Genomic DNA, 16,430 nt, shown 5'->3' on the forward strand with positions numbered 1-16,430 from the left:
TGCCACCTGATTGGTCACTTGCGGCCCGATACCGCAGTTAACTTTTCCTACTTTTCCGATTAGCCAGCATCGTTTGTTTAGTTCTTCGATCGCAGGTCGGAGGAATGGCAGACGGCTTTAGCGGCGTGTTGAGGATTACAGATTTAAATGACTTTATCGGACCCTCTCAGGTAAGTGTCAGCGCATGCGGAATACAATTATGAAGTCTCCAACGCCAGGACGAAGCGAGCGTAATTACAGTGTCGCGATTACGACACACGGAAACACGAAATCCGCGCACCCTCGCGTTCCGCCGAATAATGCCGTCTTCGCAACTCTTCTTCGCGTACTCTTTTTTTCAGGAGTGCATCAAGCCGGTGACGGTAGAGAAAGGTCCCGGAAAACTTGGCTCCATCAAAATCGGGGACGATGGCTCCTACCTCCAAGTTGACGAGGTGAGAGAAGAGCGCATTTCTCGGAAGTTGTTAATAAGGAAAGCGGAGTGATCGCCGTATTCGATCGTGCAGTCCGGGCAGACTTCGAAACTGGAGAAGGCGCAGATAACGCTCACGGACTGCCTGGCGTGCAGTGGCTGCGTGACTTCGGCGGAAACCGTGCTGATCACCCAGCAGAGCGCCGAGCAGCTTTACAGTGTGCTCAAGGAAAACGCGGAACTGGTGAATACGTTTTGTGCACTTGTCTGTCTTGTCTGCAGGATCATAGCACTAGAAACGCGGATAAGAAAAAAAGGCTATGAGCAGGATAGCTCTTCAGACCTACCTAATTTGAAGCCGACTGTTTCGCATGAAACATGCGCATTATCCAGAAAGTGCACGTGATACCACTGTAATATTTAAGAGTTTTGAAGAAGCGGAAGTGTTTTACGATTCAATTTCAAGCTCATTCACTCGCCTATCGAATGATCTGAGGACAAAGACTTTCTTCCTTGTTTCGTTATAAGTTTGCACTGTTTTTGTAAGTATCAGGTACCAACTAGCTCAACAGCAAACTCTCTTGACTAAGTTTAATACCTTCGAGAAACGTAATCAGTTCACAGCCATAACTACTCGGCGTGATCAAACAGACCGCGTTAGAAATTTTTTGTGAGCTCAAGTAACCAAAGGTGTGTAATTCATGCATCCCAATATCTTGAGGTCTGAAGTGTGGCTACAATGGATATTGAATAACACGTAGTGGGCATGTCAGCTCATGTATTGCGTAGTTGTAGCTGTAAGATATTATAGGGTGCTCAGATAAAAAAAAATTAACCTGACTTCTCTTACAGTTCCCGGGACGGTACGCATATTATATATTACGGACCTAGTCAATATCGTCTTCACCATAAACAATGCTAACACGCATTAGATGCTGTGAGAACCATTAGTGTAGCTATGTTCTCTTGCATTCTCATGAGACGGGCATCATTGATGTCCTCACAAACAGGTTATGGCTTGTTCGTGGCACACACTTGTGCACATATTATTATGCTTGCTCACTAGATAGTTTGTTTAGTAGCTGCAAATTCTAGTATTCTATGTAGCAGCCATGTGCTAAATTCACAAATACACTCGTTGTAGCTGCAGCGCAGCGTATGCTGCCATTCAACAGCATGAGCAATAAGCATAATCTGTGTCTTACAGCCCGAGGAAAAACGCAAGCTCATCGTCGTCACCGTAGCCCCTCAGGTGGCCGCCTCATTTGCTGGGAAGTATGGCGTTGGCTACGAGCACGCTTCAGCAAGGCTGACTGGCTTTTTCAAGACATTGGGTAGGTCTGACCAGCTGCTTTTATCTCCTCTGTCCATGGCCAACTAGGCTTTTTATCTTGAATGTTATCAAGTTCATTATTCCTACAGCATGCTAACTTGGAGAAACACACGAAAAGAAGTGCATAAAGCTAGAACTGACAAGCAGCCAAGGCTGGCTGCTCAGATCCGTTGACAGGCATCCACTGATAAATGTGTATAGCACTGGCTTTAATACAATGCAGTGTTACACAGATTTGTTAGTGCCACAGTGGCTGTGGTTTTCCACTGTCGAGCGTTAAGTTGCCGGTTTGATCACCAGCTGCGACAGCTGCAGTTCTGTTAATCTGTGTTCCGTGACGCTTTCGCGGATTTCCGTGTTTTATGACAGCTGTGATCGCAACGAACCAATGTCACGGAGCACTGAAGTTGTTTGCGTGGTGTTACTGCAGGGGCCCACTATGTTTTGGACTCAACGTTTGGCCGGGAGTTTGCCCTCATCGAGGTGCTACGAGACTTCCTCGAGCGGTGGGCACGGAGAGACAGCGATCGAGCTGCCCTCCCTCTTTTAGCGTCATCATGCCCAGGTAAAGAGACCAGAAGACGAATACAAATGCTTGTGTACTTAGAATTAGGCATGCATTAATTCTAAAACCCCAGACGGTTGAAATTATTCAAAGCTCACCACTACGGTCTCTCTCATTGTGCCAGTGTTGCATTCAGACAATAAACCTGATAAATCAATCAATAAAAAAGTCGCTTCCCCAAAAAGAGCAGCACAACTGATTTTGAGTTTCTTCTGCTGTACTTAATAACCTGGTCTGCCGACTGTACTTGGCTGAAAAAAGAAGAGAAAAAGAGTTGTGTTTTCATTGATTCTTAGTAAAGCTTTGTTGAGATAGGGGGTGCACTTCTGTGCTGCATCTTAATGCAACTGTATCATTTGTCCAGGATTTGTCTGTTATGCTGAGAAGACTCACGGTGATGTATTGCTGCCACACATCAGCCGAGCCCGTTCGCCACAGCAGATCATGGGGTCATTGGTCAAGAAGTTTCTGGCCGGTAGGCTGGGCAAAAAGCCTGACCAGGTGAGTTAACCGAACGTTGGGGCCAAGCATCTTGTAAACGGCCTGTAGAGAGTGACATCACGAGGACACGGTGTAACTGCTGTCACCTTCGATGTGGCCGATAATATCTGCAGACATCAGTGATTCCTTCAGTTCTGAATTCGTTTACTGTAGGAGCAGCAAAATCTCACAGTGCACATCGCTATCTCCTTAAAGAGTCTTCCCAATGCGCACATCATCTTTGACCAGTATAGCGTAACCTGTTGCAACCTCCAAAATACATCCACTGACACCACTCTCAGGAGCTTGCATGGTGGACAGAAGTTCGCACAAACCACCAAGCAGCAAAAGCTGTATGATAGGGCAGTGGTTAGAGTGTCTTGCTCCTAAGTTCACTTTTTCAGGGGGGGGGGGGTAAGTTCAATACCCATTGGTAACTTTCCATGGTAACGTAGTGTTTGTGGCGTTATACTGCTGAGCTCAAGGTCATGGGTTCACTGATGGCCATGACGGCCACATTTTGATGGGGGCGAAATGCAGTAAACAATTCCAGGTGGCCAAAATTAATCCGAAGTCCTCCGCTACAGTGTGCCATTTTTACGTCACAAATGTCGCAGGCATTCCTAGAAAGACAAGCTTATCCTGTCAAATTCTACACAATGCATTTAGTAAGTTCCAAAATTAATGCTCGCCATGGGTTTGACCTAGAATGCCCCATAAAACAGCAAAAACAGGGGCCGGTTTAAACTGTATCTTTCAATTTAACTATTGCCAACCACATTGTCACCGTCACCATCTGAAGTTGCAACATATCTTTAGTGTGCACATGCTTATCCAATAATGAGCCGAAATTTTTTCAGTTTGTTGACATCTGTCTGCGCTTGTCATGTCTGCATGACAGTGTTATCTGCCACAGTCCTAGTGTCTTGGTTTAAGATATTAAAAATGAAAATAGAAAACATTTCATATGCCACAGCTATTATTAGCGTGCAGAGAGCCCTCGAATATGCTTTGCTTTTTGTTTTCCACGGCCAGATTTACCACGTCAGCGTGATGCCCTGCTACGACAAGAAGCTAGAAGCATCACGGACCGACTTCTACGACGAAATATACAACACCAGAGATGTGGACTGCGTCATCACATCTGGTACGACGTTCTCTTTGCACGTTGCCTTGACTGTCTTGCTTTTTCGTTTTTATGGGAACTGCATGTAAACATTCAGTGCAGCAGAGAAAATGTTGCAGCTCAATAGTTAAATATGGTCGCGTGCTTTTACAGCGAAGCTGTTAAGAGGAGTTCCTCAATTGTTTTCATGTGGCAGTGAAGGCCACCATGTGACGGTGTGGTCGAGATGTAAATGCATTGCAATGTGCCGGAGCTCTGAATTTGCTTTAACAGGTAATAATAAATTATTATAATACTAAAGGCCACCTTGCATGTATCTCATTAAAATCAGACTTATACTTAGCAGATTATGTTGTGATTAATTCCTTGTAATCGGTTATGTGTTTAATAGTCTTGTGATTGATTGGTTACATTTTACTCAGTAATGTGCACTGTAATTCATTTACTTTTTTTTCTGTAACCAATTAGTACATGTAACCAGTTACTTTATTGACAAAGAAGCTGTAACAGGCAACACAACTTTGAGCACTTGAACAGACAATGTGCAAAAATACATAAGCAGGCTTTCCGATAGAGCTAACTTTCCCTAACCAAGATGGCCATGTTCCTGCTAGTAGCGCTGTTAAAGCTGAGAAATGCGTTTTGAAACCTTGGATGGTGCAGGGAACGGACGGTGGCAAGAATGATGTCCCTGACCTGCACGTTGATACTTCAATTACGATTCTAGCGTGAGGTCTGCCATCTTGTTTGGGACAAAGAAGCTCTGTCAAAGAAGGGCACTTCTAGGTTTTGCATATTGTTTATTTGGTGGGAATTGCACTATAAAACGCCTGCAGTTGTGATAGGGAGCTGCCTCGTGGATGTGCATGTTCAGACAGGCAAACCCAGGCATTCAGTATTTCTTTCATCTTGGTGCTCGACCAGATGTTGGCCGACGAATTAAAAAGGCTCTGCTGTGGCTCGATAACAACACTTCGGATGTTGATGCCAGGAAGTCAACTATGGACGATTTTTTTCAGCTTTTCGTTGACGCTACCAGGAGCACCTTCTCCGAACCCCAGTAACAGTGAAGCGCTGTGCTTCACAGAGGAGCCAAATGCGAGCATTTGGGCGTTGAGTAACCACGCACTTGTGTGCAAGGTGTCTGTACGTTACCACGCTGTCCTTCCCTCCAGCGAGTGAGTTTTCAGTACTGCTGCTGATGTATTCACAAGAAAACGAAGACGACTGCCGAAAATTTTCAAACACAACTGTTAGCGAAGGTGAATGACTTTCGAGGCTGAAGAGGACGCACTGAAAGAGCCAGGCCAGCTTGATCTATTTACTGTATTTGTGCAATTTTTATCAAAGTTTGGAGGAAAGTAACATAAATCCAATTGATTACATTTTGGTAATTCCCCCGAAAACTTTACTGGGGCCAGTAATCAGTAGCTGTAATTAATTACATTTTTGAAGGAAGCAACTGTAAATGTAATCAGTTATTTTTTTTTCTGTAGCAAGTCTGATTCAAATAGACGACAACTTATATGCACGTTTTCTTTTATCCAGCAATCCATAATTTTTTCTTCTCGTCTCCTTATACTGGCTCCATGTTGGAGGCCAGGTAGGAGCTTTTATGGCTGCTGCGGTGAAAGCTTATGCCAGCCTCCATAAGAGCCACCACTAGGAACAGCCAACCACGACCGTGCTCGAGCACAACAACTGCTGCTGCGTTCGAGCGAGGCTGTGAGTCAGCAAACAGGCGCTTAGTACTTCCCAAGAGTGAGAACTCGCTTAAACAGCTTCGCTCTCTTTGATGTATGAGTTCTTCAGATTGGCATACATCTGTGAAGGATTCTTCTTTCTTTTTTTTGTCAGACTTGATTTGTTTCTGTGCAATTTGAAATAGCACTTGCAAGCACAGGTCACTAAAGGACTGCAAATCATCCTTATTGTTACAGTTGACTTTCGTTAATTCGACCCTTGATAAGAGTTCTCCGGCGGGTCAAATTAAACAAGGTGCAGAAAGAACGCCAAAACACACCGCTGATTCATTCGGCAGCACTTGCCCAATTCTAACAAGCCCCGGATTCAAATGCGTGCCGACTCTGTATGTGTCCAAAGTAGAAAATTAATGTAGGAATTACATTAAATCTACTAAACAAAGTAGAAATCTAACACGCACCCAATTTTTTTAGAGGAAATGGGGCACAATGTCGGCCGATTTCCAAAAGTCAGCTTTGCCGCACGGTATTTTAAAGCTAGCTTCGCCGCAATACATCAGCATCATGCGGGAAAGCATACAAACGTCGCAAAGGCAGTTTTGGTTTCGTATCCGATTGCACTGTGCAGGCAATTTGTGGCCCAATTTTCTTGAAAAAAAAGCCTGCATGTTAGAATCGGGTAATTATGTTAATGAGGCATTATGAGCTACTGTTATTGTTTGAAAAGCTTCCTAGGGCAGGCCGAAAATAGGCATTCTCGGCAGGAGGTGACTTGTGTACAATGCATTCACTGTCCCTTAAGCACCGCCGAAGCAGACACTGCCACTAAAGAGATGGCTATTTGGGGCACCAAAGGGCTCGGGCATGTGCGTGCTGACTGGTCAAGTTTCAATTACCCAGTCGAGGCCAATTTTAAGATTGAAGTAACAAAAGTTCGGACCCATAGAAATTCATGGGTGCCGGCCGGGATCATCGTTCGGGATCAAACTAGCTGAAAAAAATCAAGTTAACCGGAGTTGAATTAACAAAAGTCTACTATACTAGGTCATAAATTTATGTTTGTGGTATGCAGCACAATTTCTACACGTTGCATACATTATACAGCAATGACGTACCAGTACTACCTCATTTATGTATTCCCAGTTTATATCATTGATAGGTTCATGATGGAGAACATTGAAAATACATTGCAGAGGTGTGGTGATCTGAGCATGTTTGTGCATATTTGCATGATTGCTAGCTACATGTGGTTGCATATTTATGTGAAATGCCTGTCTTTAGTCAGTGCTCATATTGTCGAGTTTCTTTAATGCATCCTTAATAATAAAATAATCCAAGTTATTGCATAAACTTGACCCATTTTGATCATATAGTTTTCCGAAATATATTTTTAATTTGTTAGCATTAGGAGTGTCCAAGTGGAAAAGAAGTGTATGTGGGGGAAGCCGGGCATGAGGTAGTAAATATATATATATATATATATATATATAGTGCAACTGACGGGGGTGTGCTCCGGACCACTGTCTGTTGCACATCGCTCCTCAAAGAGGCAGGACGTGTCTCGAGTGAACTCCTGAACGACTTCTTTGCAATGTGGTGAACACGGTTTGAATCATGAATTCAGAACCTGAAAGAGGTGCTACTTGCTCACGCATTTATCTCGCATTTGCTGCTATATCGCCACTGAAATTTTTTCTCATGTCATTTTTTCTAACGTATCAATGGCCTCTGCCGGTATGTGTGTACAGTAAAACCTGGTTACCCGCTTATTAAGTAATTCTGGTTTAAATATACTCGCGATGAATCCCCCATCCTGTGGCCATTGAACGCAATGTATTGGACGACTGCTTAAGCCGTACTCGCTTAATGCATTCGAAATGGTTAGTGCATGGTACTTACTTGATTTTTCGGCACGTACAGTACAAGTGTGGAATCGGTGAAATGTTATGCACACAGACTGCATATAGTGAAACTGCAGCGCACGGAGCTTTTCCAAGCTGCAGTCGCCACCGATAGTGATGCCAAGACATGGTAGCCTTGACTTGTTTCCTGCTTACATCACATAGCGTCTAGCGCTTCCACGTCGTCGTCATTCATGACGACGTGGATGGTGGCCCTTCCGTATCCCACGCGGCTAGTGCTTTTACCGTCATGAGGGTGTTTGCAGACAAGGGGGACCTGATGAAGAAACTGGCTCGCAGACTTGCTGAGTTTGAGGATGCCGCCGTCGCTGCTAGGCCGCCGCCGCGGCCTTGCAAATCACAGATTTTTGTGCCGCCTGCTCACAAATAAAACTTGTCTGCGTGTGTGTTTGAGTGAGAATTAACGAATTTATTTTTTTTTTTGGCCGGTAAGTCTATAGCCACTTATCTGCCATTGTCGGTTAATTAGTACATCGCTTAGTGCTTACCTGATCCATGTTCCCTGCCAACTACATATTAATGAGGTTTTACTGTAATAGATTTAGGGAGGGGCTCCGTTGTTCGAAGTGTGAGCAAGTGTTTTTCGTTTTCCTTTTCAGTTGAAGTTGAATCCATGCTGGTGAAAGAAGGCAGGTCCTTTGGTGAATTGCCCTCGGCTGCATCAGATTCACTGTGAGTGGAGAATCGCTGCTTGTGAGGACCTGATCGATGCTACGCATGCAGCATCTTCTTCTCTTGTACACCAGTCAGAGTTCCAAAGTCAGTGCTTTGAAATTGTGGGAACTAGCTCAAAAATTTTCAATATCTTGGGAGCGAAGAAAATGTTCTCTGACAGCAGCTGTCGTGTTCACAGCACAGTGCCTGTGTCTGTGGTAGAAGTTAGAGCGTTTCAACAAATTCCATCGAAGCATTTTATTGTGCTGTGATTGCACAGCACAATTTGCACCAAATCTGCACACCCAGGCACATACACACGTGGCATCTCACAGCCTCGCGCGAATCATAGTGAGCGCATGCACCATGCTCAGACATCACTTTTTTCACTGTGGAGCCCATTGCTGGCGTAGCTGATCTAAGGTCGACGATTTGTTCACAGCATTTTACATGCAAAAACAAGGCAGGAGTTATGGGTGACGCCACAGTGGAGTGCCCCAAAATAATTTTGACTGCCACGGTGCACTGTAAGTATGGTACACGAGTGGTTCTTGCAATCTGCCTTCATTGGAAAGCAGCCAGTATGGATGGGGAATTAAAACTTACAACGTCACGTTCAAGAGCAATAGAATAGCATAGGAACTTAGTTACTGTGCTGGGTAATGCTTACATCCTCAGTTGGAAGTTCAATGTTAGCCATGCTAATCTTTGCAATGCCCTGCAGGTTCCGGTGCGAAATTGGTGGCCGTCCCTACAGGCACCCAGGATCTGGATCTGGCGGCTACTGCGAGTACGTCTTTGTGGAGGCAGCGAGGCTACTCTTTCATAGCAGGCCTGAAGAGGTTGCCTTCAAGACCCTCAGGTGATGAAACAGGGTTCCTGCCAATGCATTGTTGCGGGATGCTTACTCCTACATTTGGTACAGCAATAGCCAGTTGTTGGTTGATTGATTGACTAACTTGGATGGAATTAGAAATGTTGGTTACGATTGTGTCACCTGCATGATGGCATACAGTGGTGCCATCTGCACAAAAGCTGCTAGACAAGTGTTGTGCATGTATGTGTTTTTTTTTTTCCACATTTCTTCACAGTTTCTGTCAGTTTTACATCTGCAGCAGGGTCAGCAGTGGTGGCTTCTAATATTTTACTACAGTTAAACCTGCTTATAACGAACCTCCATATAACGAATTCCTGGATATAACGAAGTTTTTCTATTCCCCGCCGTTACTCCATAGAAGCACATGTATTTGAGACCTCTATGTAAGAAGTGGCAGCGGGAGACCCTCTCGATATAACGAATTTTCCCCTCGACAACCTAGAGATTTCTCCCCAAATTTTGTCAATTTTGCGCGAGCAGCAACCGGAAGCACCTTCGCCGTGACGGAATGCGAAGCGATCGCACGTGTGCGTGCGTGCGTGTGCGAGGCGGGCCTGCATCCCTCGACCCGGCGATCTTGCTGCCGCGGGCGTGACCTTTCCCCCTCCCTTCATTCAAACCTGATCCTGCTGCTTGCTGCAGCTGGCCTAGCCCGCCAAGCCGGCACTCTCTCCTTTTCCAGTTGATGTTGCCGAAGTGCTAGCTAGTACACGCTGTGACACATCACACTCGATGAGCGTGGACACGCGTTTTAAAACGCTGGCGGCGTGTGGAAGGGCCGCTGGAGAAGCGAGCGAAGTGACCTTCGTGCTGTTGTCTATCGCTTCAACGCAAACTGAGCGCCGAAAACACACAGCACGCACAAAGCTACGAGCCGCTGATGCACCTACACTGCTAGGCTCTGCCCCAACGCAGATCGCGTTCAAGATACGGCCCGCGCGACCGCGCGACGCCGCGCAGTGCGCAGTTGATGCCAGAGTACAGTACAACGCCGCCCCGCTATCCCTCCCCCCTCGCTCCCTCGCCGGTGCCTCGAGCGCAACGGAAGAAGGCGCGCTTCCTCCCTGCTTTTCTTGTGCGCGAGAGATTTAGACGCGGTCGTCGGCTCCCCTCGCACGTTCTCACTCGCACAAACAGCATACGGCGCGCAGCGACTGCGTTATTGCCCTTGGACTTTATATGGAATATCTATGAGCCAAAACCAATTTTAGGGCCACAGTGCATCATAGACATCATCTTTACATAGCAATTACGGTTCTCAAGGGCCATATTTTTGCTGGCGGAAACTGAAAATATGTTATAGTTGTCGCCCCCGGCACTTTCAGCGGCCAATGCCATCGTCAAGCCACCAAGCCAAGCGACATGAAAAGTCAAAATGGCCGCTCGGGCCGGCGCGGGGTGGCAGTTCGCAATGTACGATGCGGGAATGGTCCCGCAGTTGCGATGCAACAGCGGGGTTACCAATGCATTGGGTTCTATGGGAGCTGTGCTGGGACTGGCCGAAAACGACGTAACAGCCGGGAAAACGCAGCCCCCCGGAACGTAACAGCGGGGTTCTACTGTAACACTATACGACGCTACGACGCCATCATGATGCTCGCTCTTCGTTTCCGATGCCTCATGCTTGTGTGACACGCGTCCACGCAACCGGTACCTGGTGAGACATTCCGAGGATGAGTGCTTCGACGAAAACAGAAAACGGGTGCGCGTTACAATTGAGGGCGCGTTAGAACGGAGTAAATACAGTAAGAGTTTCTTTTTCGAATTTTCGTGCCGAACCTGCATATACCAAAATCCTCTTTATAACGAAGTTTTCTGGGAATTTGTCAATTTCGTTATATCCAGGTTTAACTGTATTGTCAAAATGTTGCATACACAAGTTGCATTGTATTCTGCATTGTCTGCTTGCGCATTTGAAATGACTGCTCATGTAAAACATAGTAAGGGCTGTCGTAATAAATTTGTTATCCTTGGCAAAAAGAGCTAGCGCAGGTCAAGCTAACATGCCTTTTCGGTATAATGACACAAATGAATATTGCACTCATGATGCATTCGAACCTTGTTATAACGAAGTTCAAGGAGAAGCCGAAATTACTTTGTTTTACTTTATGACCATTACTTAGTTATATCGATTATTGCCTTTTACTGCAGTGTATGCACAATATTGCGCATCTTCCACAATGACGCTGCCAAATGTCAAGCAGGAATGCTCTCAATAACACTGCATGTTGTACTGCGAGGATACAGTAGCGGTGCCAATGAACAGCGGTTACACGGAATGTGTATAGATGGCAGCAGTGTGGATGCTGAGGTTTTCAGGCTGAACACAGGATGGTGCTAGGTGCGAGAAGTATGGCAAGACAGTGGGAAGCAATGTTGGTTTGGAGTAAGGAATAGAGTATGGTTTCACGTGCAGTATGTGTCCTGCCATTGTTGATGGTAACTGCATAGCCCCGACATCGCTTGTCAATATCTGCCTCTCATTTACAGCATGGCTGGATGGATTTTCGTGGGGTCGAAAGGTCACACAACATGGTTCTGCGAACCCACCACATCTGGCATGTGGCGTCACCTTTCCAGTCTGTGGCATGATGAACTCTTGTAAATTTCACGAGCAGTGTGACGAACTATAAAAGCAAGATGAAGCTTGACATCCTACTCAGCAGACATTGTGGATAAAATAGTGTAGGCAAATGCTTCTTTGAGAAAGTGTTCGTTGCAAACTCGACAACGAAAGAAGATTGGTTTTTCTCTATCGACCAGATTCTTGCACCTTACCAGCAGCTTAACGAAAAGAAAAGTGTAGGATCATTGTTTTCTACCACTACTAATCCATGTGGCAGAAACGTGAAGGTCACTGGATGAAATCCAGGCCACGGCGGCCACATTTTGATGGGGGCGAAATGCAAAAAACACCCGTGTACTTAGAATTAGGTGCACATTAAAGAACCCCAGGTGGTCCAAATTATTCCAGAATCTCCTACTTCGGTGTGCCTCATAATCAGATCGTGGTTTTGACACCTAAAACCCTATAATTTAATTATTTTTTTAGAAACTTGGAGGTTAACACGGAAGCTCGAGAAGAAGCTAAGGACAGCACAACAAGCAGTTGAACAAAAAGTGTCAGGCGTGATGTTAAGAGAAAGGAAGACAGTTGTGTGGATTATACAGCAAACGGAGGTAGCCGATACTGTAGTTGAAATTAAGAGGACGAAATAGAGTTGGGCAGGCCATTTTAATGCGTAGGGCAGATAATCGGTGGTCTATTAGTATTATGCAATGGGTGCCTAGAGAAGGGAAGCGCAGTCAAGGTTGGCACAGAATGAGGTGGTGTGATGAAATTAGGAAACTTGCAGGCATAGAATGGTGTCAGCTGACACAAGACATGGGTAATTGGAGATCCCTGATAGGGTCTTTTGTCCTGCAGTGGAAAGAAATTTGACTGATGATGATTATGACGAAACAGCAGGAGACTAAACTACTGATGCGTACTCCAATGGTGGTACCATTATTGAGGCACCCCGAGTTCGGTTAGTCATTGGCATGTTCTGATTGGCTTAAACAACCGCAGGAACCAGGACTTCCGGGAAGTGACCCTGGAGGTTGGCGGGGAGACTGTGTTGCGCTTTGCCATTGCCAATGGTTTCCGCAACATCCAGAATGTGGTGCAGAAGATGAAGCGGGGAAAGTGCCCGTACCACTTCATCGAGATCATGGCCTGCCCTGCCGGTAAGCCCCAGCTGTCCATGAACCTTCTTTTGTTGGTTCACTTGAAAGCAATGCAAACTTCACTAAATGTGCTGGATTTTTTGCTGATGTATCCATGCGATGACAGTTCTACTGAATTCTTTGGAAACGGCTGAATTCACGCAGCAAAAACTGTTAACGGATAACTTCCTTTCAACTTTGTATCTGTTGTTACTCTTTGCTCTGTAGTAAGTAGACTGCTTGATGAAACATTTAAACTTATTTTCAACAATTCTTTCTGATTTACTTCTAAACGAAATCACTTCATTATCTTTATTTTTATTGCTTTTGCCTACTTTTTGAACATTCAACGAGCATACACTTTTTTTGCCATTTTCATTTGACAATTTTATTGACATTTAACCTATGTGAACCTTATTTTATCACCATTTCAACATTGATCTCATCATTTCTTCTTCTTTGCTCTCGATGTCGAATTCCACTGGGCCATTCCACAGTTAATGTTATGCCAACTTGCCAGCCACGTATGCACCAGTTTATGGCAACACATTTCATTTGCAGAATGGAGCCACCATTGCCTTTTCATTTGCTGTAACATGTGCCACCACAGCTAACAATGCCAATTTGCATGGCACGTTACGAGCTGCTGATGTAGCTTAATAGAAGAATGCTCATCTCCCTCATGGTGGACCAAGGTTCAAGGAACGCTAAAGGGAAAAATGATTTGTTCTGCATCAGTAGCTTACCCTTCCACAATACCCAACACACTACTCTTACCCCGAGAAGCCGCTTGGTAAGCCAGAAAGAAACGAAAAACACAGAGGCAAGTGGCGACGCCACCTTGAAGTTTCCGCACCAGCTCAGTGTGACGTCATACATTTTCACAGCGTCTCCTAGGTCTCAGTTAATTTCTTCAGTGGTAAAGATTGACTACATTGTGTTCTAAATGAGCCCAAGATTGAATATGGCAAGCTTCGCGATTTTTTATTGAGCCAACGTGACCCAAATACGAAAAATTACTTTCGAAGCTGTGACGTCACACTGAAGTGCTGACCTTGGGCTTTCTGCGCGAAATTAAAAAAAATTAACTTAGAGCTTCATTTTCTCTTCTAATAATTAACCTATTGCAGTGTAATTAATGACAGCAGAGTTTTAAAAGAATACTTTATCAGTCTAAGTTGATTTATTAATTTGCTTTAGTGTGCCTTTCAACTCCTTGCCAAGCAGAGACGTAATTTATTTTTACAGCCTGTGGCTGATGATGATATTTCTAGTCTAGTCCCTGGTCCCACGTTTAGCACAGTAAAGACGTGAATCGAATAAGGAAACGAACTTTACCCAGTAGACTAAACATCATATACAAACACCATGTTTAATGATATATTAATAGTAATATTAATAATATAATAATAGTAAGGGTAATGTACACTAATAAAGCTCATTACTATACGAGTATATTCGACACGCACTGATGGTAGTGTATAAAATAAACATGGCAGTAATGCATCTTGATTATCAGAAAATTTGTTAAGGTGTGCGAAGTGCTTTTGGTAAAAATAGGAAATCAGAACACCGTAGTGCAAACACAAAAAGGGTATGTATTGTTCTTTTTATTCAAAATTCCAGCTGGCCAATAAACATACAAAAAAAAGTTCTCAGCGAAACACACTGAGAAATCGAGGAAGTTCCACTAACCGCAGAAGGTTACTAGTGAATGTTTGGCCGTAATGAACACAAATTGAGGCCTAAGTCATTCATGGGTGCAGTGGCGGTGCACGTGGACTGATTGTGTGGTGCACACACACCGCTGACTCGCAGATGAAGAGGAGGAAGAAAGTTCCTTTCACGCCGGAATTATCCACGCTGTCTACCCTAGCATCAGAGCACTCACCCAATCTTTTGTCGCGGCCGCATAACTAACTGTGACACAGACTCCCACCATTGCATGTATGTCATTCAGGAAAGCAGAATGTTGGATGCGAGAGCTGCGCGGCCCCATGAGATGTCGGTTATGGTGCAATGCATTTTAACAATTTCGTGCACGCAGGGTGCCTGAACGGAGGAGCGCAGTTGCGACCAGATGATGGTGACTCGAAAGCTCTGTTGAGGCGTGTCGAAGATGCCTACAATGCAGTCCAGTGTCAGCCACCTGGCATCAACACGGCCGTGCTGGAGGTGTACCAAGACTGGCTGGGTCTTGAGGACCCACTCGATGGAATTTGCGGTAGTGGTGATCCAATGCTGTTGAGAACTACTTACCGCGCCCTGGAGAAGACGACAAGTGCACTCAACATTCGGTGGTGACGACGTTGCTATCTGTGTGGCAGCACGGGTGTGATTGAGCGTGTCGTGTATGAACATCTTGTGAGACTGATAATGAAGTGAACTTCGTTTTTAAGGCAGTACTTGTCGGAGACTAAGTGTTGTGTTATAGGATATACACTTGTGAACTAAATGAGAGGGAACAATTAAATAATCTTCAAGTAACATTTACAGTTTACTTCCATTAACTCAATCCTGACGGCGGGTCAAGCGGGTCAAATTAAACAAGATGCAGAAAAAATGCCAAAGCACACTGCTGATTCATTTGGCAGTACATATTTGCCTGATTCTAACATGCCCCCAAATAAAACGCTTGCCCTCTTTCTATGTGTCCAAAGTAGAAAACTGACGTAGAAATGACAGAAAACTTACGTAGAATTAATATTCACACTTCTAAACAAAGAACACGTTACTTGCAAGAAAAAAATTCACCGACGATTACGATACTACCTAACACAAAATTTGAGCACAGCTTTATACCTGTTCTCATTTCGCTATACAGTCGAATCTCGTTAATTCGAACACACTTAATTCGAACTGCCGGTTAATTCGAAATGACGCTGTGGTCCCGTCAACGTTATGTGTATTCCAATGGACGAAACGCTCGGTAATTCGAACGCGACAGCATTTGCGACGGTTAATTCGAACATAACCGCGCACCGACAATGCTCTCAGCAGCACGCCAAATCATGTGGCGGCGCGTCCGACCGGCATTGCTCCGACACCGCCATAAAGCAAAAGCTTACGAGAGACCCCTCAACGCCACGCAGAGAAATAAAAAAGAAAGAAAAAATACCGCGGCGAAAATTTCGTCTCTCAAATGGCAAGGTCGCCGTTTCTGCATCGCGCCGAAACACGCGTGTACGTGCCGACGTCTCAGCCAACGCTGCGGCGCTGAGGGAAGCAACGCGGAGGCCCAGTCCGGCCAACGAAACTGCCCACGCCGGCCAATGCTTGTTCAACGGCAGAAAACGAAACTTCGGGGGGCCGGCTAAGCTTACGCCGGGCCAGCAAGAACGGCGGCGCCGGCGCGCCCGCGTCGCCGTGCTGGCGTTGCCCACTCCCTGAAGTTTCGTTCACTGCCGTTATCGGGATGCGAGAGAGAGAGAGAGATTGTGGTTGTGAAGAGGAAGAGGCGCTATCGGGATGCGAGCGTTGGCTGGCGTGGGCAGTTTCGTGGCCCTCGCTCGCTATGTGCTTGCGCGCCGCGATATTCCACGACTCGCACCGTTCGTACATAGCGCTGTGGTGCACCAATACGTCAAAAATAAGTCCTTCTTTTAATTCGAACAAATTTTCGGGCCCCTTCGAGTTCAAATTATTGAGAT

General features: G+C 45.3%; 2 protein-coding genes across 2 annotated transcripts in view; one reads left to right on the plus strand and one right to left on the minus strand.

The window, feature by feature from the left end:
- Positions 1 to 16,430, minus strand: part of LOC125945874 (uncharacterized) — a 102,210-nt gene that overhangs the window by 66,356 nt on the left and 19,424 nt on the right. The gene's annotated exons all lie outside the window — the stretch shown is intronic.
- Positions 26 to 15,269, plus strand: LOC119453539 (cytosolic Fe-S cluster assembly factor narfl). Its single transcript, XM_037715588.2, has 11 exons — positions 26 to 170; positions 342 to 434; positions 507 to 656; positions 1,620 to 1,746; positions 2,176 to 2,310; positions 2,675 to 2,811; positions 3,826 to 3,937; positions 8,141 to 8,213; positions 8,920 to 9,057; positions 12,644 to 12,801; positions 14,828 to 15,269. Exons 1-11 carry the CDS (start codon positions 105 to 107, stop codon positions 15,082 to 15,084), a joined length of 1,446 nt encoding a protein of 481 aa, XP_037571516.1. The 5' UTR covers positions 26 to 104; the 3' UTR covers positions 15,085 to 15,269.

This window comes from Dermacentor silvarum, chromosome 5 (genome assembly GCF_013339745.2).
Source record: "Dermacentor silvarum isolate Dsil-2018 chromosome 5, BIME_Dsil_1.4, whole genome shotgun sequence".
Lineage (NCBI taxonomy): Eukaryota > Metazoa > Arthropoda > Arachnida > Ixodida > Ixodidae > Dermacentor > Dermacentor silvarum.